Below are 22,693 nucleotides of genomic sequence, written 5' to 3'. Positions count from 1 at the left end.
AACATTTCCTGGGTTTCCTGAATTGCTTATCCTAGTGCTTACTTTGAAGGGAAGATGTTGCCAAATGATGGCATTTTTATTACTTTGTAAATAACCTTAGAGACCTATTTAAGTACACTTACTATCTTCTTTATGGAAAGCAGTTTATTGTTAGAGGCTGAGGTTGAGTGGATGGTATGGAAGAATAGTGTGAATTACAGCGTGTGTCTGCAGCTGGCTGCTCACTGCATGTTTCAGGCACCGCACTGGCGCTTTTGAGGAGCACAGAGGCCTGCTGCCAGGCAGTCTGAGGGTCACAGAGCCCGGGCACTGACTGGGAGCAGGGACTTAGAAGGTAAAATGTTGTAGCCTTTGTCAGCACATCTGTAACTCTAATGTTGTGATTAGCACAGTCAGGTAAGTCTATACAGTCCTATTCTGAAGTCTACAGAACAGTTTGTAAGTTTTCAAATAAAGTTATGTATTACTATTACCTATGGCTAGTTTTGAATAATAATCAGTTCTTCAAGTCAGGATCATCCTTTAGCATATAACCTTAAATTTAATCTTGGGTGCATCTTGTATAAGAATGTCTTGTTTCTGCCTCTCCTAAATGGTTTCTGTAAGAGCTCTGTTTGGCACTTCCAAATGCATCGAAAGCTGGGTAGATAGACTCTGGCAGGAGACTCTGGAAAGCATGGATTTGTTCAGAACCATTTTCAGATGCTTATGCTAGACAATGATACGTACTGTATAAAGTGAAATTATCCTACCCTATTAACTTTCACAATTTTAAATGGTTATGATGCTTGCTGAGCATCAGTCCTTAGTACACATTTGTTTTATGGGCTTTAGTGTGTGTGTGTTGGGGGGGGGGAGTGAAGGATGTCTATTAGCACTACATTTTTACGTATTTTTAGAAGCTTATTTAGTGACCAAAGTCTTCTCTAGAGTCATAAGAATCTGAACCACTACTGCTCCATAAGCTCATACAGATGTAGGAAAACAGAGCAGCTTTTCTGAACAGTTTTAAAAGAATAACCATTCAGGAAGTCTGATTTAGCACTAAAGCAAGGAAATTCTTATTCTTACTGATTATTAGTAATACTTGGATAAAACCTTTAATCTTTATCATCCCCTTTCACAACCGTAAACACTGAAATTATGTTGCTCAATCCCACTGAGTCATCTGGAAGTTTTATTGCTTCCAGTAATGAAAAACTCAATCAACAGAATCTTTATAAAATGTGAGGTCAATAGCTTCATGATCTTAATGAAATAACATTTTCAGCAATTCGGTTACAAGTCTGCAACATATTTATACAATTTTTGATGCTTATTAAAAATAATAAAAGGGAGCATGTTTTCTGTCTTGCCATCTACTCAGATGCTCTAGATTTCTCATTTTTTTATTTATAGTAGTAGGCAGACTCATGAGGGTTTTTTTTCTTTTCTTTTTTTTGGATATATTTCAGACAAACAGACAATATACTCTAGAAGTTACTGTTATTAGACACACTTCTAATTCCAATAGGCAAAGCTACAATATCCTTCATTAGAACATTTGAAAATGGTACATTAGTAGCAAAACGTTTGTGGCTAATATGGTATCTGCTTTTTTTACTGTAGCAATTCTGTACTTTTACTGCAGGTTAAGCAACTTGTTGTATGTTCATCTCGCAGGAGAACTATTTCTCCTCGCTCAAAATATAGAAGTTTTAAACTGTGGCAGAGATGCAACATTGCATTGTCTGTCAGTATCACTTGCTACGCTATTTAAAAAACACTATTAAATCTTTTTTAAAAAATTAGGTAAAGATTACATTTTTATTTACAAGAGAGAGAAAGTGAGACTTTCCAAAGTTCATTCTTTAAGCTTATTTACCAGAGATAAATAGTACAAGGCAGTAAGAGAAGCAGGAAGGATAAGGGGTACAGGGAAGGGAACAATGGAAGATATTACTGTCTCTTTTGTATCTTAAAAAAAGGAAAGGCGGGTGCAGAAACAATTAGTTTTGTGCTTCTACAAGCCACTAACATTCTTGTATTCCCTTCTTTTCTTCCTTGTGCGTTGGCTGGTTCTGGGCTGGAATATTCCATTGAGGCATTTCAGGCGCTTTCAATAGAAGAAAGATGCACATCCAGCAGAAGTTAGTGAAAATATACTCAAGGAGTTCTATGATTGTAATCATACTGGCACCACAAAACAATCCAAGTTGGCCACCTACATCAGCTATAATAGAAGGAAATAAACAAACGTCATCCTAAGCATTTGGTTTAGTCTAGCAAGCAAACAAAACTCTGCTGGGTTCAAGAGCTAAATAAATTCAATGTACATAATTCATCACTTTGAGAAAACAGAATTAATATTCTTAAGAATGTTTGTAAGAGAAGGTTAACATATTTATTAAAATTCTAAAAAAAAGCAAGTACAACACAACAAATCCTACTGCGGAGCATGTACTTAACATATTTCCTACTTCTACATCTTTAACCTTCCTCTTACTTCTCCTCCCCTCTTTCACTCTTTCCCCTCCAAATCCCTTGAACTTCACTACTCTTATAGCTCTATATAGTGTAGAGCCACAAATGAGTGCAAAGCTTAATGCTTAGTCTCCGCTATTGCTCATTTTGCTAGCCATTAATGGAAGAGCAGGAGACTTTCAAAAATGAGCATGGGGCAAGTGTGTGATTATTGCCATTAGAGGCAGGGGGAGCAAATAAAAAAAAAAAAAAAAAAAAAGGTTTGCTTTTTTAGTTTAATTATTAATCAACAATAAATAAATACTAAATAACACTCACCAAGCAACTCAGGTACAGTCAAGGCCTTCTGTTGCTGTGTCATCTTGTAGTTTAGATCATGATATTTAATGTCAATATGCACAAGATTCTGCCTAATGACAAATACAAACAGTATTACTTGAGACAGTCAGGATCACAGTTCCTATTTATCACCTTTTGTTAGCATGAAGGGAGTTCATGGAGTGTGATGGTGTCTTTTAAAGAACAATGAGATTAAAGCTGCAAAAATCAGTTAGGTGACTGAAGAACAGGTCCTAATAACTTACAAAAGGAGCTTATTGGAGGAGGAGAACTTCATTTTGTGTTAAAGAGTGACTTAGTCTGGTTTTACTTTGTGAGGCAAACCCCAGCTTTTTCAGGGTCTTAGAGATAAGAAGCGGAAGTGTTAATCATCCCTAACTACAGCAGATACAATGCTGAGTACAGTATCTTTGGTCCAGCGTCTACCACTTTTGCTTATGTACAACTGCATATTAATTCTCCTGATTTCAGTGGGAGTTTTTATGCAGAAGACCTCTTGTCCTGTACTCAGGTGTTCAGTTTTATCTCCTGCCAATAGCCTTTCTTACTTAATTTTATTCTTACATGCTGCAAAGTGGAAGAGAATGTAAATCTCTGCTGAAGCAAGACCTGTGGAATTATTCAGATGAATAGAGAGCTCATCTCTATGAATCTGCACAACCACTGAATAGAAAATAAACATAACTGTTGTGGAATAAAACTGCCACAGAAACTGTTTTCACAAAATTAAAGAGTAAAAGAAGTGATTGTTTTTCTGTAGTGTTAGTAGAGTTTGTTAACACTGTTTGCTGAAAATGAAGTCAAAAAATGGTCACTTCCATCTCTTTAAGTGAAAATTCTAAAATTCAGGTAACATTTGGTAATAAAAATAATTATGTTTTAATAGATTCTATTAATAAAGCTTCCTACTTAATAGATTCTATTAATAAAGCTTCCTATATAATGAGTTGCTAGTGATGTGATCGAATAAGGTGGTAAATAGTTAACTTTTTCCTTTTTACATCTTCAGAAATCAATAGGTCTCCATGTTTTATAGTTCAGAATATGTACTCATTAATATGCTGGCATAATTCCTATTGGGTAAAACTTGGTAACGGAAGAATGTTCTGTATTTTTGCTTGCTAAATTGAATAACGGCTGGGTTGCGCATGATGTTTACAGACAGTAAAGTAATCAATAAAGGTTAAATGTTCTCAAAGGCTTAATATATTTTCATATAATAATGGATTGAATTTTCGTGATCTTGATATATTCCCTGATTTGGGTTATTCACTAACTTCAGTTGTGAAAGGATTAAGATCTCAGTCTTGTCTATCTCAGTCTTGTCTATTGATGGATTGCTCAGGTGGATGGTGAATATCTGATAACCCTACTCTTTCTTTATTCTTAATAGCAGTAGTGTTCCAAAAGCTAATGTTTTAGGAGATCAGTGACAGGAAAGCTAATTAAGAACCTTTTTTTTTTTTTTTTTTTTTTTTTTTTTTTTTAACTGGGGTAGCTATTTTATGACATTGACAAGTCTTAAATTTATCTATATATATTTTAGATATACCTTAATATATAAAAAACCTAACCAGTTTTGTCTGAGATTATTTCATCTCACAGACAACATATTAATACCACAAGAACACCTCTTTTTATAGGTCACATTTATATCATATATTCCATTAGCACATTTAAAAAGTAATTGATCATATTCTTTAATAGGCATAATATTAAGTGAGATTACCTGATGTATTCTGGGCTTTTCTTCAGCTTTGTAGAAATAAATCTTACGGCTTTTTCTCCTGCAAAACTTGAGTAGGTGACAGTGGTAGGATAATCTGTTTCTTCACATGGGACAGGGCAAGTGGAATTGTGGGTTCCTACTGTGCATAATCCCTCTAGCTCTATTTCATCTGAAATTTCAGGAGAAAGAATTTAGGTAATACTTCTGAAAGCACACAGCTTTAAAACATTTTTTTTAAATTTATAAAATGACTTTAATAGATACATGGAGCAAGTTGTCTTTAGGAATGTATTTGTAACTGGCATTTGGGAAACTGATGCACAGTAATAAGGCTTGGGATCTTTGGTCTTTTTTTTCAAAGAAATTCAGCACCTGCAACTCTGCTTGGCTTTATTAGAGTTTTACATGTGTGTTATTTCTCATTTACTGTTAAACAGTAGGGTAAGAGATGACTTTCCATGTTCTGTGCTAGCCTTTCAATTACATATCTCACTCCCTTAGTCTTCATGGCTTGACATTTACCTAGCTCCTTTCTGTGCACAGAAATGGCTCCCAGAACACAGTTAATGTTTTACATGTTGTATTTTACCATTGTCTGATAACTACATAAAGATTTTGATACGCTAAGCTCACTTTACTCATTTAGAGTGCACTCCTATTTTGATAACTGGACTTGAGATGTCTCAGAAGGATCCTTTTGTTTTTTCCAAATACCAAGCAGAAGTCCCAAAACTCTGCAGGTCTGGCTGCTCAAGAAACTGAGGAATGACTCCTCTGTCAAGTCAGATGCTCTAACTGAAGAAGCATTATAGAAATCTGCAAAAGCTGGACAAAATTCATGTAGAATAAGCTGGTCTAGCTTCAACACTTCTCTTTCTGTTTATGTTACCTGTTTTATGTCGAAGATATAACTGCTCCCTGAAGCAGAAACTGGAACCAAAAGCCGAGGTAAGTTCCATAACCTCCTGGTTGCAATATTTTATTTGTGCTGGCGGGGTGGCTGTGGCTCTGCTTGTTCCCTCCAAGTGTGGGTTTCCCTTTTTGCAAATCAGAATAACTGTCCAGTGGGGAAGAGGTAGCTCAGCCTGTTGCTTGGTGATTTGAGGTGCTCTCCAGGGATGTTGGGGTTGTAGGTTTTCTAGCCTAGATAACAGGCCCTTTAGCCTAAAATAAACACTCTAACCACCTGTAGACCTTATTGGCTTGCTCAGGTGGATAGGTGTCTAACCTTTCCTGCTCTGTAAAAGGAGACTAAGCACCTAACCTGGGAGCGTGGGGACCAGACACCTGAGCTCGGGGTATTGTGCGAGGCACACCAGGTACAGCACTGTAACACACCAGTTCCTTCTGGGATCCAACTCCAAGCGTGTGACCTAGTCACCCTCAGCAGCATGTGGGGGGGATTTTTGATTTGCTGCTTGGTGGTTCCTGTGAAACTTGATCACAGAATATAGGTTAAGGAGTATATCTATTTCCACAGTGACAGACTATCAAAGATCATGATTATAGAAGAATATGAACTTAATGGAATTAATTCTTCTAACGGAGCCACAAGAAAAATAATTATGGTTCATAGTAATATATTTTGCTTGAATATTGCATACACATAATCCAAAAAAGCAAAAACCAAAAAATGCCAAAGTGTTAATCTTTTTGTTTTCTTTAAGCATTCATTCCTTTGGGAAGGGAAAGTCACATTACGTAACAGGATCCAAAACAGTTAAAAAGGAGATTTTTCTAAAGTAAGTTCATAAGAAGTTACACCTCAGATCATCGTTTTCAATATTTTCCAGAAAGCCTGCTGTAATGACTTAAAATTTCATATCTACTGTGTGCAGATTATTTACCTGTGCAAATGAATTACATGTATAGCATTTTGAAAGCATATAATCCGTTTTAATTTTTAAAAGGGAGAAGCTTGAAGCCTAGTGGTTTTGAGTTAGATTTTCCACCTGTTAACAAATCTCTTATTACTGTGCTATTCATATTTCTGTCATGAGCAAAAAGAGTAGAACATTGGAGCCAAAAGGATGACACCATGAAGAATGAAGGATGCAAGCAAGAGTTTTGATAAGTGAAAATTAATTTTACATCTTCAGTTTTGAAGTATTTGACTAACATGAATTATTATCTGTTTTTAACTGGCACTTATTTAATGCCCTGTCCAGTCTCTATTGTCAGAATTTTAAATTAATTGTGATGTGCTTCATTTCAGCACTACTTTCAGTGTTTGGTTTTAATTGATAGATAACTTCTACTATTTGGAGTTGGCTTAGCAAATATGAATATGAAATTATTACTTACAGAGTGCAGGATAAACACAACTGTAAAACTTCTGTATATCACATTCAGTTCCATTTCCTTAAAAGTAAACAAATACCTTTAGGAGCATAAATTAACAATCTAGCTCTTAGCTCTACTTGTGCTAAACTGAAGAGTAAATTCATCATACCACTTCATACTTCTAATTTTATACTGGGAAAACAGTTCAGTCTGGCACAATAGCACCAAAAGGGATACATAGGGTAAAAAAGAGAATAGAACAAACTACGAGGTTTGTTGCTGGAACAAATATCTTTACTACATGTGCCAGCCACAACTACCTTCAAGTTGGTGGCTCACTCTTTGTGTTAGGCAAGAAATTTCTGTCTTTCCTTATGGAAATAATAATAATAAAAAAGTAGGGGGATGGTATATAGGATTACACTCCGTGTGTTTCAATGGTAGTTCAAAACATCATGCAAGAATTGTTTGGAAACTTTAAGGGTAAGATAGCACCCTGAGCCAATGGCAAAACTTTTGAATTTCAGATGGTCTAAGTTTTCACCCCAGATTATCTCCTTGCATGGAAATATTGCTTAGCCCTTTAGCCCTTTTGCCATGCCAAGATACCTGATAAAGGTGTTTTTGTTTAAATGATAGGCTCTCTAATTTTCCTCACAAGCACATCGTCACCACAATTTTGAAACTAGTCACCATCCTTAAAACATTTGCAAAAGAATTAGGGTTGCCTGTGTGCCAGTAAAGCTTGTTTTTGGAATAAATCACTTAGAATGATGTAATAACAATCACTCATTGCCCTAAAAAGATCTCTGCAAGCAAATATGCAGAAATAGAGAAACAAATTCCTAATGAAGTATTTAAAGTTAAGTCAGGCCACTTATTAGAGTGACTGATGGAAATAATAGTGAACTGTAACCCAAGTTAAGGAATATTCCTTTAGTGTCAAGTAGGTTAATATCTCCAAAAATGTTAAGATTTGTGAATAGCAGGTTTTGGTGAACACTATGTATAATCACTCCTATACTATCCTATGTAGCATTTAGATCATTTTATAGTCTTTAAATATAGGTGAGGTGTGCTAGCAAGATAATCTTTAAAACAGTTTAGGATAATATGATATTCCTGAAAAATACCTGGAAGAATGAATGGTAGACAGCCACACCAGTCTTGTATGTACCGGGCCTTGCATTCCTGCAAACATCCGTAAGTACTATAAATCTTGTGGTGTTGAAGTTTAATATCAGGCTTGCACTCTCCCCACGGGTATTCTTGAATAATTGTCTGTAGGACAATAGTAGCAGAAGATATAATTTCTGTCTCTATTTTCTGATTTAATTGTGGGCAATTACAGTTTGTGCTTTTGGAGTTATTTTAAAAATCATTTCCTTTCTTACATGGCAAAAATAGGTGCCTATGAGTTAGCCTAGTTCACTAGAGTAGTCTGCCTCTGTAGGATTCCATGAGGAAGCAGAGCTCACTTTAACCTGCATGTCAGAACTTCAAAGTCCTGATATCAAGAATGAGCAACATCACGAATACCCTTAAAAACAGTTCAGCCAGCTGAGCCACACCAGCTTCATTCTGAAATTGAGAATTAAATATATAGAAAAAAAAATTATGCCTTCTATAAGTAGCTGTCTGTTCCTCATATTTGAAAATACATATATGTATTGATTTCAGATTTGACAGGACAAGATAGAATGGGAACTTATGTTCTAGTCTTAAGTGTTTGTGATTAGGCTTGAGGAAAAACAGCTGAACTGGAGTCACGTCTTGAACAGTGTGTGAAGAGTGCATTTTTCAGATATACCAGTGTTGGTCATGAATGGAATACAAATATGGAAAAGTTGTGTTGTTTGGAAGCTGGTTGTCTTTATGTCAAAACAGCAGCCTGGTAACATCTTATTATTTCTAGAGAAAATGTTCTTTGTCTAAGACAAAAGCAATACCTGCTCTTCTAGATGCTGTTATAGCACAGTCTAGGCTCTAATATAGTAGGTAATTTGTCTTTCTCCAGTATGACTTCAATAGTAATAGAATATGTTGTTGGACAACTATTGTAGTATCCTTGTAATGATATTCTTGTAGCATTAGATGGCAGTGAGTTTGTAAGATGTTAGATAAGAAAGACTGACTTTAGTAAAACAGATTATGAAGACCACTGATATCTGGGAAAAAGCAGTAATTTAGCTGGAGAAAATGTTATTCTCAGGAGTGACTGTGGTATAAATATTTTAATTTCCAAAATCTCTCAATAATCACCCTACTTCAGAATAGAATAAGAGAAAGTCTTTACTTACTGCCTGATGGAGAAAATCCTTACCTTCAGCTGGCGGATTGCGACCTGTGCATGCATGCCAACTGGTGTTGATAAACCTAAACCATCAAAGCGTGGAAGATCTTTGGGTGAATGGATAACATAAGTTATACCAGCATCAATATAACCAAGGGAAGGGTCATCAGTGAATTGCGCCTGATACAAAAAGAATTATTTAAAATTGCATTGTCTTTGTTTATCATCTGAGGCTTTAGCTATATTTAAAAGGGTACAATGCTGTTTTTTTGTTTGTTTGTTTTGTTTTTCTGATTTAAAATCTCCAGTTACATCTTTGGCAATTTAGAGAAGGGTGTAAAACCAAACTGACTTGAATTTCCTTTGTTGCATTCCTAGTTGGATTTCCTTCTAATTATTTTAAACTGTTGGCTTTTTTCTTCCTTCTGTTATCTTCCACCTTCAAAAGAAAGAAGGCATAGACCAACGATGATTCATAACTTGGAGATCTATTCCTTTTACTTGCAGGTCTCTCTCATGTTTCAGCGGACTTTCCATTACCACCTGCAGAACCTGTCACTCCTGTCTCTTATGATTCCTAGAGAGTCAAACTGAATGACTCATTTTACCACTCTAGATCTTAGTTTTCTTCCCTAAACTCATAGGTGATATTCCCTGAATTGTCTGTGTTTTCTGTTGGTCAAAGACAATCTTAATAACATGAGAAGCTACTTGCAGTGCCAAGATCAGATCTTAGCTGGCATCAAGTACTTAGAGCTGCTACCGAAACCAACATTTGGTAGGTAGAAATTGGCTCCATGTGATCTTCTCTACTTGGCCTTTATTTAAAATTAAATGATGTTTTCCTGAAGCACTTACATTAAATTATTTTACAGCTCTAATGATGTGTTTCAATTATAAGTGAGTTGTATTATTGCTATTTTTACACTCATTTGCAATTTTCAGCAGAATTTAGCTGAGTACAGAGTCAATATTCATCTCAAATTTTTAAACTAGAATTGTATCTTTCCTCTAAAATCCCCTCTCAATCGGAAAGAAATAGTCTTGAAATAGAAGTCTGCACATGAAATTCTGTAGGCATGTGTAAAAATCTACTAATCTATAAACTACCACATGCATAGAATTATTAGGATGACTATACCTGTTTGACATCAAAAAGTAAACTTAAACCTCGTCCAGATACACTCACTCTTCTCTTTTCTGGAAGATCATTGTGATTAAAAGTAAAGCAGTTTCCATATTCAGTGAAAACGTGTTCAAAATCCTTCAAAAAAGGAATATAGGGAAGAATAAAATACGGGAAGATCACTTAAAATTACATTAGTGAGTCATAGTGTAAGATATGTGGTTTTTTTTTTTTTTTTTCAAAGGAAGAAATGTTACATTTAGAAAAGTGGTAACTGATGGAAATTTCAAAAGGATTTCATGCCTTTCTGTAAGAATGGAACTCTAGAAATCTAAAGGATAATTTCAAATTGTTTATTAATAGCTCTAGGCTGTTCAGAATCATTTAATGAGATCCTGTTCTGCTTTTTTATACCTGTTACATTCTATAGAAATTATATAGTGGAAAACAACTTGTTTAATTTCTTCAGTAGATGTTTAGTGAAGACTTCATTTCAAAAGGAATTGTCATATTGTAGATGAAAGTGCAAGATGTACAATACCTGCACCAAAAAACACCTGGATATTTAACTGAAAACATTTGCTAATATAATTGCATCTGACTGCTTTAAAGTTTTAGCCATTAGGTACTAATGTATCTTTTCAGTTAAGGGAACTCATCAAAGCCTAATTTTAGACAGGACAGCATGTTTAAAGTTTGGATTAACCGAAAAGAATATAAACCTGATTTTTCTGTTTACTTGTTCTGTTTGAGTTGGAAAATACTTTATGTAAGAACAGATGTAAAAATGGGAGGATCCTGGTTTTTGGTTATTGTCCAAAATTCCCAAAGATGGGCTGTATTCAATTCCACATTTTAAAAATCTTGTAGGTTCTGCATACAATTAACTATTCTAGACTTCTAAAGAACAAAAATAATTCCATTAACTGAGTGCAACCATGCAATTGTGTTTTGCAAAAACTCCATTCAAACTGATCTTAGTTATAGGCCATTTACAGAAAATGCTGCTGGATAAAGCCTGGAGGCATTGCAGTTTATAAGGGCTGACGTTTATGCAGAAGAGACAATAGGTAGGTAGAGAGCAATTTAGATTGAAATCCCACTTTACAGCTCAGGCAGTCTCTGCAGGGTGATGAGCTTTTCTCTCTATTTATGCAAAGGAAATCAGGGAAAGCAGCTGACCAAATTAGCTGTCTAAAGTTGAGTGACAAAAATATATCCCCTTTCCCCTCCATGCTACTGCTCTAGTAAAAAGGAAAAATATTTACCTCTGGGTAACACGGCTTTCCAAAAAATTCACATTCTAGCAATGTGCTCCTGTTGAGATAAAACCCATTTTCCCTTGTGAACTCTTTAATGCTGAAGTTCTGGTTTCCAGTAAGGAAATCATTTAGCTCTTGAGAAAAATTATCTTTCATAGCAATTTCTTGGAGAACTCCAGAGACGATGCTCCACAGAAAATAAATGATTCGAAGATTGGTTACTGCATGAGCTTGAAACCTGTCAGCAGGAAGAAGAAAGAGTTCTGCAGAGTTATAGGACTGATCACAGTGCTCTATTTGCCAAATCGTGACATGATTCGTTCGTTGTCTGCTCTCAGACTATATCTGATTCTTGTCCACCATATTCCCTACGACATGAATAAGCAATACAGTCTCCATTTCTAGGAACGAGGAATTTTCTATACCTTAAAACACAGAAAGGACCCCCTCCTGCGGCAATTCTGGTCAATTATATTAGCAACATTTTTACTCTGTGTGGTTGTTATAAAAAACATAGATGGGCCATCTGCAGAAGCCAAAACCTGGCTTTGTAGAACTGAAGAGGAGCTGAGCAACTGCATTGACACGTAGGAAACTAGCTGAGGGGGCTGTTCCTTGAAAAAAGACTGTGTTCCATTAATCAGAAAACTGATTTGTCGGTAGATTTGCAGTATTTGCATGCACCTAGTTTACTAAGGCACTATACTCTGTGCCTCTTTGATGTTGTTCTGCCAACAAGTAACTGGTTACTAAACAGGAAGAAAGAATAAGCACAGCATGAACAGATGGATGTGGAAGAAAATTGTCACTTAATTGTCACTTAAGCTGACAGCTGCCATGCTCAGTAGGTGCCTGTTTACTTACAATGTGCTGCAGCTATAGTTACAAGAACTGTGAGATTTTTATAATATACAGCCACTGTACTCAGGAGGGGCTTCCATCTGCAGTAGATGCTCTGCAACATAACCCATGATGGCTTTATGCAGGGCAATTGGAAGGAACAAAAGTAAAGCAGAAAGGCTCCAGATATTTGAAAATTGGACTTCTGACTGATTCTGCCAGCAGAAGGTAGATGATAACAAAACTTATTGTTCCTGATGAAACAACATGAATAAAAGGTCTATATTTCTAAAACTGTTCCTAGATTATATATTTGCTCTAAAAAGCATGTAGTAGGTTTGTTATGTTACTTTAAAAGTATTTGAAGCATGGCCAGTATCTTCAAATATAGAAACCGGTAGTGAAGATTCTGGTTAGATACATGACTTTCAGGCATGCCAAATGCTTCTCTTCCGCAAATTCCACTGACATCAGCTGGAACTGTAAAGGCTGAGCATCTCTGAAAGAGCCAGCTGCTTTGCATAACATTTCTACATTTACATAAGGTTTCTATTTGAGCTTCTCTATTTGCAGATCTTGGCTTTTAACTTTGATGTAGCTGTCCCATGGTTGCATTGTAGAAGCACTCATGTTTAATATGGTTTATGAAGAAGAAGAACAGCAGAGAGGCTTTTCTGCTCCAACTTACTCTTTGAAAAGTAGTGACTTAGTCTCACTTACAGATCTACAGTGCAATTGTTTATCTGAAGGAGGGGGAAGATTAGAATCAACTGCTCTCCCCTGATTCTCCTGTTAAATCTCTTGCACAGCTGTGTGGAACACACACCCCTTAAAGCCACGTTTTCTTGTTTTGTGTGATTTGTTTAAAGCGGAGGTGGACTCTAACTATTTTATAGTTGTCAGGTAAAGACTTGTTGCCTCTCAAAAGTGAACAACAAAAGTAGCTATTACCTGTTCAGGTTGCAAAAAGTCACAGCGGGAAATTCAACATTTTCCACATACTGAACATTAACTGATGTTGTGGTTGGCCAGCTGAAGTAATAGATGAAACGATTGCAGATTTGCCAGATGACAATGGCAAGGGAGCCCATGACTACTAACAGCCACAGCACTTTGCGTGTCTTGCTCTGCGTTTGGACAATATTATGCACTCCATGAAACGAAGTGGATGAGGCAAACTCTTGATGGTACTTTTTTCTGTCTTCCAAATATGGCAGCAGCTTCTTTATTAAGTACAATCGTGTCTTTTCCAGTAATCCTTTAGATTGAATGAGATGAAAACGCATCTTTTAAATTAGCATTTAAATGGCACTTGGGAATGTGTATGTAATTCCGACACTGGGGAGCAGTTTATAACAGTTGTAAATAGTCTCTTTAAGTAGTAAACTTGCTTCTAAGGATGTGCTAGAGCTCTGGAAGTGCTGTGTGCTAGGATTAGCTCAATGCTGCCTGAAGACTAAACCTTTCAGTATGTTAAGTACAGCCTATTAATTTAAAAGAATAGTTTCATTTTTATGGAAAAGACTGGGATTTGATGTACCTCTGATCTAAAACTGCAGGATGCTGTGAACCATTATAAAAAGCTAAGCATCTGCTGCTTTCAGTGATATCCTATTAAAGGCCTGGTCCTTTTTAAATGCTTTCAGAAGTAAGATAAAAAGGGAACGATATCTTTTTCAGAATTTCACTTTTTCATTATTGAAAGTTTCTCGATACAATTTAAAAGGGTACAAGTTTGAAGGGAGACCTACTCCCTTTTCTTTAGGTTTGTATTAGTCTAATTCCATACCTTTGCAGTAGGAATGTTTTCAATTTTCATTTATCCCTGACTTTCTTCAAACTAATGTTATAAAAATAAATAAATCTAAGGTTAAGATCTACAACAATAATGAATATAATCAATAATGAATACAATCAGTAATCAAATGTAGCCAAATGCAGTTTGTTGGTGAATGATCTTGTGAGATCTGGGACCATAAAACATCCAACCAAGGGAAATTTTATAAGGCCTTCCCTGTATCTGATCATGATTGTACCCAGCTTTTTGCAAAGTGCTTCACTTATAGATTGTTATCCTCTACTCTATTCAGTCACTAAAAGTCTATAGAATAGTAACTTAACAAAAGTTTGCCAGACATCGGTATTTGAGGTCTGAAAATAAATGATTTAGACCTGCTTTTAAAAGCAAGAAAAATGCCTCCCCGGCTTTTCTGGTTTTAACCCAAAAATAGATTGAATAGTCTGACCTGTGTTGTAGGAAGAGAATATACCCTTTATGAGACCAAATAACTTGCTTCAGGCTGCTTAGTTGGACAAAGGAACAAAGGGATGTGAAAGCCACCTGCCAAAGCTGTAGTGAACACATCAACACTCTGGGACATTGCTTTGGCCTCTCTCCGGACCGTGAGAATTAAACCTCAGATATTTCTGTTTTCAAAATGTTTCTGATAGGAAAGTATTTTCTTTGTGTTGTTTCTTTTTTAAAGATTTATATGAAAGTTTTTGTCAATACTAGTATGAATTACTGTGCCACCTTTTTACTGTCAAATGGCTCTTTCTGCTGGAAAACTCTTGAAAGGTTTCTCTTCTAGTTCTAATGACTACTGAATCCTTTTGCGAAACTGTTAAGCCATGTGTGATTTTGTCCATAACACAGGAGTAAAGGGGACATGGTCAAGAGTCGTTTTCTATGCAGACTAAAATGTTGGCCCAGAAGAATAGGTAGAGTTTTATGTTCTGTTGTTGCCAGATATACATGCTAGCAACTATTTTCAGGACCTAAAGGTGCAATTTTTTAAATCATCCATCTTTGACCTCATTCTGGTTCTTTTAAAATTAGCAATGACTTCAAAGAATTAGAATGACTTCACAGTGTCATTGAATGATGACTTCAGCAATGACCTCTCAGGCTATTTCTAAATACAAGTTAAGTTTTTAGTTTGCAGGTTTTTATTTATGGTAGCCATTCTTATTTCCAGGAATTACAAAACTGGAACTTAAACAAAAATAAATGCATAAAGTTCAGGGGGAACCTACATAACCCACTGGTACAATCTCTTAGTAGTGTTCAAGAGGGTTAGCTAAAAGGACATCTGGCTAATGCACTGGATTTCTGTGTCTGCTTTATTTGAGATAAGTGGCATTTTTAGGCTACTCTCTTTTCAGAGTGTATGCAGTGAGACAAGCACTTTGCATGTTTCCTGAATAACAGCGGAGAAAAGTACCTTCCTAGCATGTGTCTGCATCTGCTGCCTGTAAACTTTAACATGAGACTGTAACCAAATCAAACCTTTTTTCCCAGAGAAAGTGCTATTTGTATGTATTCCTTCTGTACAGGTTGTGCTGCGTAAGAGAACGATAAAAATCAAAAATCACTAGCTAGTAGATTTGTATCAAAGAGGTGAATGAAAAAAAATTGTAAAGATTCCAAAGGTTAAAGGATTTATAGGTAAGGAGGGAAATAAGAAGGGGACTAATGAGACGACTCCAGGTCCAGGAGCAAACCACATATCTCAATATAGCCAAATACAAAATATGCATCCAAGAACAAATAAGGTAGACCATACTAAGTTCAGGATAGGCAGCACATACTTTGTCTCAGGAAGCATTGATTCCTGGAGAAGCCCTGAGAACTGTGATGATTAATCAGATGAACTTAATTTCCCAATTCAATGTAGTTAGAGGGGAAATAAATTTCTGTGGTAAATAACCAGAGATATGTGGCTGGAAATAAGAGTTTATATAACAACTTCAAAAATTGACACTCTAGCTTTAATGTTAGCACTGTAAGCTGAATGTGAAGAAATTGGGGGTACAGAAGGTTCTTTTCACTTAGCAAGTATTCGATCACCATCTATAACTACTTATATAGGAAACAGGCAATAATAAGGCTTTTTGATGTAGTGGCAAAAAAAAAAAGATAAAGAAAAGGTAAAAAGACTCAGTGAAGAGAACTGGAAGTTAAGTTCTTTCTTATTAGAAACAAAATACGTATTTCTTTTTCGCATTTCCAGTGTTTAATTGTCATCATATCTTCACTATGGAAATATTAGCGAATGGCTTTTTAACAAACACATTCAAGCTCAGCCAGAGCTCTTATCTGTAAGGAGTTAATTCAGGGAGGTCCTGTGTGACCTGTGTCTGTGTAAGGGTTAATTAGTCTAGATAGAGTCACAATTTCTTTCTTGTCTGAATCTAAAAATCGTTGAAGTATGATATCATTCAGAAAAGGCATTGCCTAGTTAAAGCTGTGTTAGTTTTCTAAATGCATAAAGGAGCAATAGCTGCAGACATTCACTCCGTAAGTATAACATTTTCTCTACAAGCTTTCTTTCTTACCTCCATCTTTATATCCTAAAAATGTACACTACTGCTATTTTTGGACAAGGTTACAAAAGAAAGGAGACATCTTTTCTCATTCTGATTGTCAATTCTATTAAAAAAAAGTGTAAACATAAGTAAAACTTTTGGTAATTCGCTCTAGTGTCTGCTTACATACCTTTAGCATTTAGTCGAATGAATCTCCCAAGTTGCTCCATGAGGCTGTGCTTGTTTCAGTAAGGAAGGAATGGATATGCTAAGCTGCCTTATCACTGTGGTCACTGCTAGGTAATGGCTTTTATAGAAAACTAAATGGGAGGTGATACTCGATGACACATAATACTGGGCAATTTACCTGCCAAGGTTGCTATGTTTTGCCTTTAAGTAACATGGGCTGCAAAATAAGAGAGAAGATTAGCTTTATGGCAGGATCAGAGGTACGTATTTATATATATTTCAAATGCATATAATATTATACCAATAAATCTAGCCTGTCTTGTACATTACCTTACCTTGCAAATGACTTTCTTTCATATTTTTTCTTTTCTTTTAGAAGGACCAGTTGTGTTCACTGAAATATTGTGCTGTTTAGAACTGAACAAATTGTCTTTAATAGATAAGGAGCCCATCTTGCCCTGAAGGCCATGAATGTCTGCCATCAGCAGAATGCAGCTGTTCCCCCATGCTTTGAATAGCTGCCTTCATAGCCAGCTCCATATTTAACGTTTTTGTGGGGTTTAGCCCACAAAAATGAACTGTTATTACTGAGAACTAACCCAGTGGGTGAGGATCAAGACACGTGCAGAGTCTCTTGTTCCCTCAACTGCTTATGAAGAAGTGTGGGGCTGATCTTGTTTTACACATGTGGTATGACAATGTTTGAAATTTGTTTCAAGGAAAGAACCAAGTGTCTAATAAAAGGCAACAGGGAAATATTTAAAAAAATGGGCCTGGGATGTGCTTGATCCTTCCTTTTAGGAAGATCCAGAAAATTTTGTATCATCTCTCTGCTCTGCAGGTGGTGGGAATTTGGGGACCACTTCTTCATTTCATTTATTCATTCTCTTAGTAATGGTCCAGTTTAATGACCATAGTTTCTAGGTAAGTTAGCTTGGCCCTTCATCACCTCACTATCCAGTTGTTTAGTGACTATTTTCTGGCTATTTTCAAGCTACAATAATCTAGTTGAAGCACTGAACTCTATTTAGTCATTCCAGTGTGACACGCAATGGATTTCTACACCAGATTTCTTGGAAATCTCTTACTTTTGTAAGATATACTAGGAACAGCTCACAGGTGAGGCTCTCTGCTGATGCAAGCTCCAAGCAGCAGTTGTGTTCACTCAGGCAGAAAAGTACTTAAAAGTAAACTGTTTTTCAGTATCTGTATGTTGTTCAACCATATCTAACATGCTACTGAGCGTTTATTTGCAGATCTGTTGATTCATATTAAAATAAAACATCCTAATTCATAGTACCAGGCAACAGCAACAGTGTTGCCTGTCTTCTTAAAGGAATATTATATTGGTCTTTTATACTGTAATGTGCATATGATTAAAGAATTACAAAGTGTAAGCTGCTCTCTACAGGCCAATTATGATTCATCTTAGTGTCTTTTTTCAAATATTCAATTGATAAACACTCTTCACTTCTAACCTCTTAAACAGAGCTTTTATGTTTATTTAAAATATCAGACTAACTTGCCTTATTTTCTGTGGCTGTTTTTTGCAAAAAGAAATATATATTTTCATTTCTATTTATGGTTGTTTTACATTGGTTTATTCTTAAGCGAACACTAGGGGGCGAAAAGTAACTGTCTTGTGTGGTCAACCTGCATCAGAGCCTACAAAACGACCCTGTAAGTGACAGCTCCCCTTTTCCTCCTCCCACTAGTCCAGATACAAAATCTGTTAAGTGAGTAACTTGCAGAATGAATTCTCAGTAGTATATTTTCATCTTTCCCAAACAGTTTGCAGAAACAGCTTACAGATTATGGATCTCCTCCATATTTCTTCCTCTTTACTCAGCCTTGGAGAGCCCATATCTGGAGTACTGTGCCCAGTTCTGGGCTCCCCAGTACAAGAGAGACATGGTGCTACTGGAGTGAGTCCAACAGAGAACTACTAAAATGGTGAGGGAGCATCTCTCATATGAGGAAACGGTGAGAGAGCTGGAACTGCTCAGCCTGGAGAAGACAAGACTGAGAGGGAATCTTATCAATGTGCAAAAGTAAAGGAGAAGAAAACCAGCTGGTGACAGAGGTAGCCACGACAAAATTATATAAATGTTTTTTTGAAGTCGGTCTTCAGTACTTTTCAATTCTTTTCCTCTGGTGCTGACTTTAAAAAAAAAAAAAAAAGTCTGTAGCCAACATAACTGTATAGCTATTTGCTGAGACAAGTGTTTCTGATAAACTTGTATATTTATAACCTGCTTACAACAAAATATCTGGTAGGAATTCTTATATATATGTATTTGGTACATATTTAGCTTTTTGGGGATTTTTTTTCTTCAGAAAGCCTGCAAGTGTTTCCTTCCAACTTCTGTTGCACCATATAAGGCTCTGTAAGTGGTTTCTAGGTATTAATGCCTCTTACAATGCTTTGCCTAGTTCCCATTTTTAGTAGAACCTGTTCAAATATCTCCTTTTAAGACAGAGAAAGTAATGCAAATAAGAGCATTTACTAAAATACAGAACTGCAGTTATTTAATTCATACATAAAATACTAGTAAAAAAAAGGAAAATGGCAAAGAAAAAAAGTGAGTAACCACCGCCTGGACTGTGCCAATGCATTGTCTTTGCCATTTTGTGGAAGATACTGGGATATGTGGCAAATGGTAACTAATAGTGAAAGGAAGCCTCCGTCTTGCTCCTTCCTTCAAAGCAGGTATGCTGCTCGAGTCCCCAAGGGAAGGGAGCTGCAGAAAATGGGCTCAAAGCGGGTCCAAAGACTCTTTGGGTCTGTCTCTCTGTTTTGAGCTATGCCTGAAGGAATTACAAGCTTTTGTCAAAATATCTAGTTTTCTAAAGCTACTAGAATTTTTTTTGATTTCTGAGGACTGTTTTATCTTACTCTAATTTAAGCTTATTACTTCACTCTAATTTAAGCCTGTTACTTCTTTTCCTGTCCCTCTGTACGTGGAGAATCGTTTATCAGCCTTCTCTTTGAAGGAGGACTGTCAGCTTTTCTCCACGGTCTTCTGCAAGTTACACAGTTCAGATATAATTCTTTCTGTCTCTCTTAAAAGGTGATATTTTCTACAGGGAACATTTGTTATTTTTGCTATTCTCCTCTGATCTCTTGCCAAGTGGTGTTCAGCTTTCTTGAAGAGTGGTGCCGGGGCATACTTGAGCAGACAAGTCCTTTCTGATAGTGGATGAACAGGGATGTTTCCACACAGCATGGAAACCCTGCATTTTTAAGTTTTGGTGTAACTTTTGTTCTTTTCACTGTTTTGCTTTTTGTTGCTTAACATATTATTTTTGATTGACTGAAATATCCAGATCATCTGTGAAAATTTTCTTTTTTGGTAGTTTGATTATCCCTGCTTATGTTCAAAGTACTGCTTCACTGAAATGACACATTATTTATTTCAGTGCATTGCTTCAATGCATTAAGATCATTTTGAATTCTAGTCTCTCCTGCCAACATGCTATAATACCTTCCAGGCTCTTCTAATTTGTCAGTTTAAGATGCACACAGTCTATTTCATCATCTGAGCCGTAATACTGAATAGCATCAGATTAGTAAATTGTTATCAGAGATTGTACTGAGCCAGCCCCTCGTGCCTGCTGGCCAACTGTACCATGGAGTAAACCGCAGCACATATTCAGCCACGTGAAGGGGTGGGAGTAGCTTTTGGCTCCAGCTTGTGATTTTGCTGCACCATACTCATAAGCAGCATTAATGTATTTAGGAGGGGAAAACAACAACCTTCCTGTACTAAAGAGTTGAACCTTGCAATATGTGGCTGCTGAGTGTTAAAAGAGGAAAGATTTGCCTTGGGAGAACTCTGTGGCAGCCTATGTATTCTTACCTGTATTCAAAATTTGTTGTTTTTCTTAATTTTATTAGTTTTGTTGATATTGGTTCGTTTCCCTGATGAAAGGAGGAAGTTTTGTTAATAACAGTGAAGGAACATTTTCTCCATACCCTGGAAATAATTATCAATCAGGATCTGAAGAAGATAAATTGCTCTCTGGCCCAATTCAGAGAGCAGGCTTGGATCCTTGACCACCAGAGTGCAGCTAGCAGACAAGTGAAAGCCCAGATGTGATGAGTGCTGTATATTAAGAAAATACTGTATATGTAGTGCTACATACTAAGAAAGAAGTAGGAGGAATTGATGGTAATATGAGTTCCTTTTTAAGTAAAGTTTGGGGTGGGAGACTTAATCCCAGCATTCTGACTAACAGGGCCAGATACTGAGTAATATGAAAGATTTCTGCTCCATTCTACAGGGCCACAGATGGCAGACAGCAGAGGGAGATTGTGCTGGGACATGTGAAACGCTAATGGAAGTTAAACGTACATTGAGAAGTGATGACACAGTTCTTTGTATTTAAGAAGTAGAACAAATACAGTATTAAAAAAAATACTTGCAGCACTATCTCTTCTCTTTGTTTGTAGTTTGGAAGACCTTGAGCTCTGTTCCTCCCCCTAAATACAAATGTCTGATTGGATTTTTAATATTGCATCAACTTCAAACTTGTTTATTTAAGCCTTGAGTTACTAAATTTTATTTTTTCTTGAAAGAGACTGTTAACTCCAAATGCTGGTTAAAGATAGTTTTGAAAATCATGAGATACTCCCTGAACTGAGGTTTTGGTGTCAAATCCCTTTTCACTTTATGTGTCTTAATTCACCTATCTCTTGTGTTATAATTATATCATTAAACTGACCGGGGAAGTGACTTTGTTCTGTGCTTGTATAACAACTAGTACATAGTACAGTGAATTTCTGGCTTAGGCTGCTAGGTGCTTCAGTTATGCAATAAGTAATGAGAAGAAAGACAAACAAGGATATCTAGAAGTAGTGTGCTGGATTGAGCCTATGGTAAATACAAATTAATGGTCAGATGCGGTTCCACCAACATAATTACCAATTTATAAAAAAGGAAAAAAAAAACATTTTAAGTTCTAGAAAGCTTTTTTTGGAAAATTGTTTCAGTTCAGGACATTACATAATGTATAGGCTTGAACTTAAGTTGTCTTTGAATTGTTTTCTAAAAACATGGTAATGATGATGTTCCAGGAACATTTTGAGATGCGTCTTGTTGACAGAACCCCCTACCAGTAGCTGCCGTACTGTTTGCTCTTGCATTTCACTATTACATTTGCGCTTTTGTGGTCCAAGAGATGTATTCTTTCATCACTGTAATTTTATGGAAGTAACATATCGACCCATCAGTTAGAGTTATGCCTTTTGAATGCTTCACCCCAAAAAGGACACAGTGGAGTTAAAACAGGTGCAGAAAAGGGTGCCTGGAACTATTAAAGCTATAGTACAGTTATTTCTCACAAGCTATGATTTTAATTCTGCGATAACAGCTGTGGGAAGCTTCAAATGTCACTTGCCTGTAGTCAGAGGGTCTCCAAGAACTTTGTTTGAATTAATGAACCTTGGGAAAACACATCAAAATTGATCTGGGATGATTTTGTAACTGAAGTGAGAGCTTGAGCAGAAAAAGGATGGCAATGTCCAAACTATTTGTATGTGCATTTTTTTCTCCATAACAGATTTCATGTAGGATAACTTGAGATGCGGCTTAGGTGAACAGGTCACTTCTAAATTAATAGGAGAAGTGGTTTGTTGCTGGATTCATGGGAGCAGAGGGTCATTCTTACTCATCTCTCCTCTCCATGCTAATGTTTTAGATTTAGAGCAACACACAGAAAGAACTTATTTTGTGGACCCTTGGCTCCAGCTGTATTTATGAAATACGCTACAGCACACCTCTGTCTTACATCGCACCCTAGCTGGCTGGGCTAGGGAGAGGCTCGCTTTTACCTTTACAACGCACTTCTTTCTGTCCAAG

At 36.4% G+C, this 22,693-nt stretch overlaps 1 protein-coding gene across 1 annotated transcript; it reads right to left on the bottom strand.

The window, feature by feature from the left end:
• Window positions 1–2,012: 2,012 nt before the first annotated feature.
• ASIC5 (acid sensing ion channel subunit family member 5) lies at window positions 2,013–16,873 on the bottom strand. Its single transcript, XM_062574820.1, has 10 exons — window positions 16,834–16,873; window positions 13,287–13,593; window positions 11,502–11,733; window positions 10,249–10,371; window positions 9,138–9,287; window positions 7,948–8,095; window positions 6,836–6,892; window positions 4,532–4,700; window positions 2,782–2,873; window positions 2,013–2,212 (listed from the first exon to the last, which is right to left on the bottom strand). The coding sequence occupies exons 1-10, from the start codon at window positions 16,871–16,873 to the stop codon at window positions 2,013–2,015; spliced, it is 1,518 nt and encodes a 505-aa protein (XP_062430804.1).
• Window positions 16,874–22,693: the final 5,820 nt, after the last annotated feature.

The sequence above is a fragment of the Rhea pennata genome, chromosome 4 (assembly GCF_028389875.1).
Source record: "Rhea pennata isolate bPtePen1 chromosome 4, bPtePen1.pri, whole genome shotgun sequence".
NCBI lineage: Eukaryota > Metazoa > Chordata > Aves > Rheiformes > Rheidae > Rhea > Rhea pennata.
Note: the sequence above shows the minus strand (reverse complement) of the source record. Positions and strands in the feature narration are given on the sequence as shown.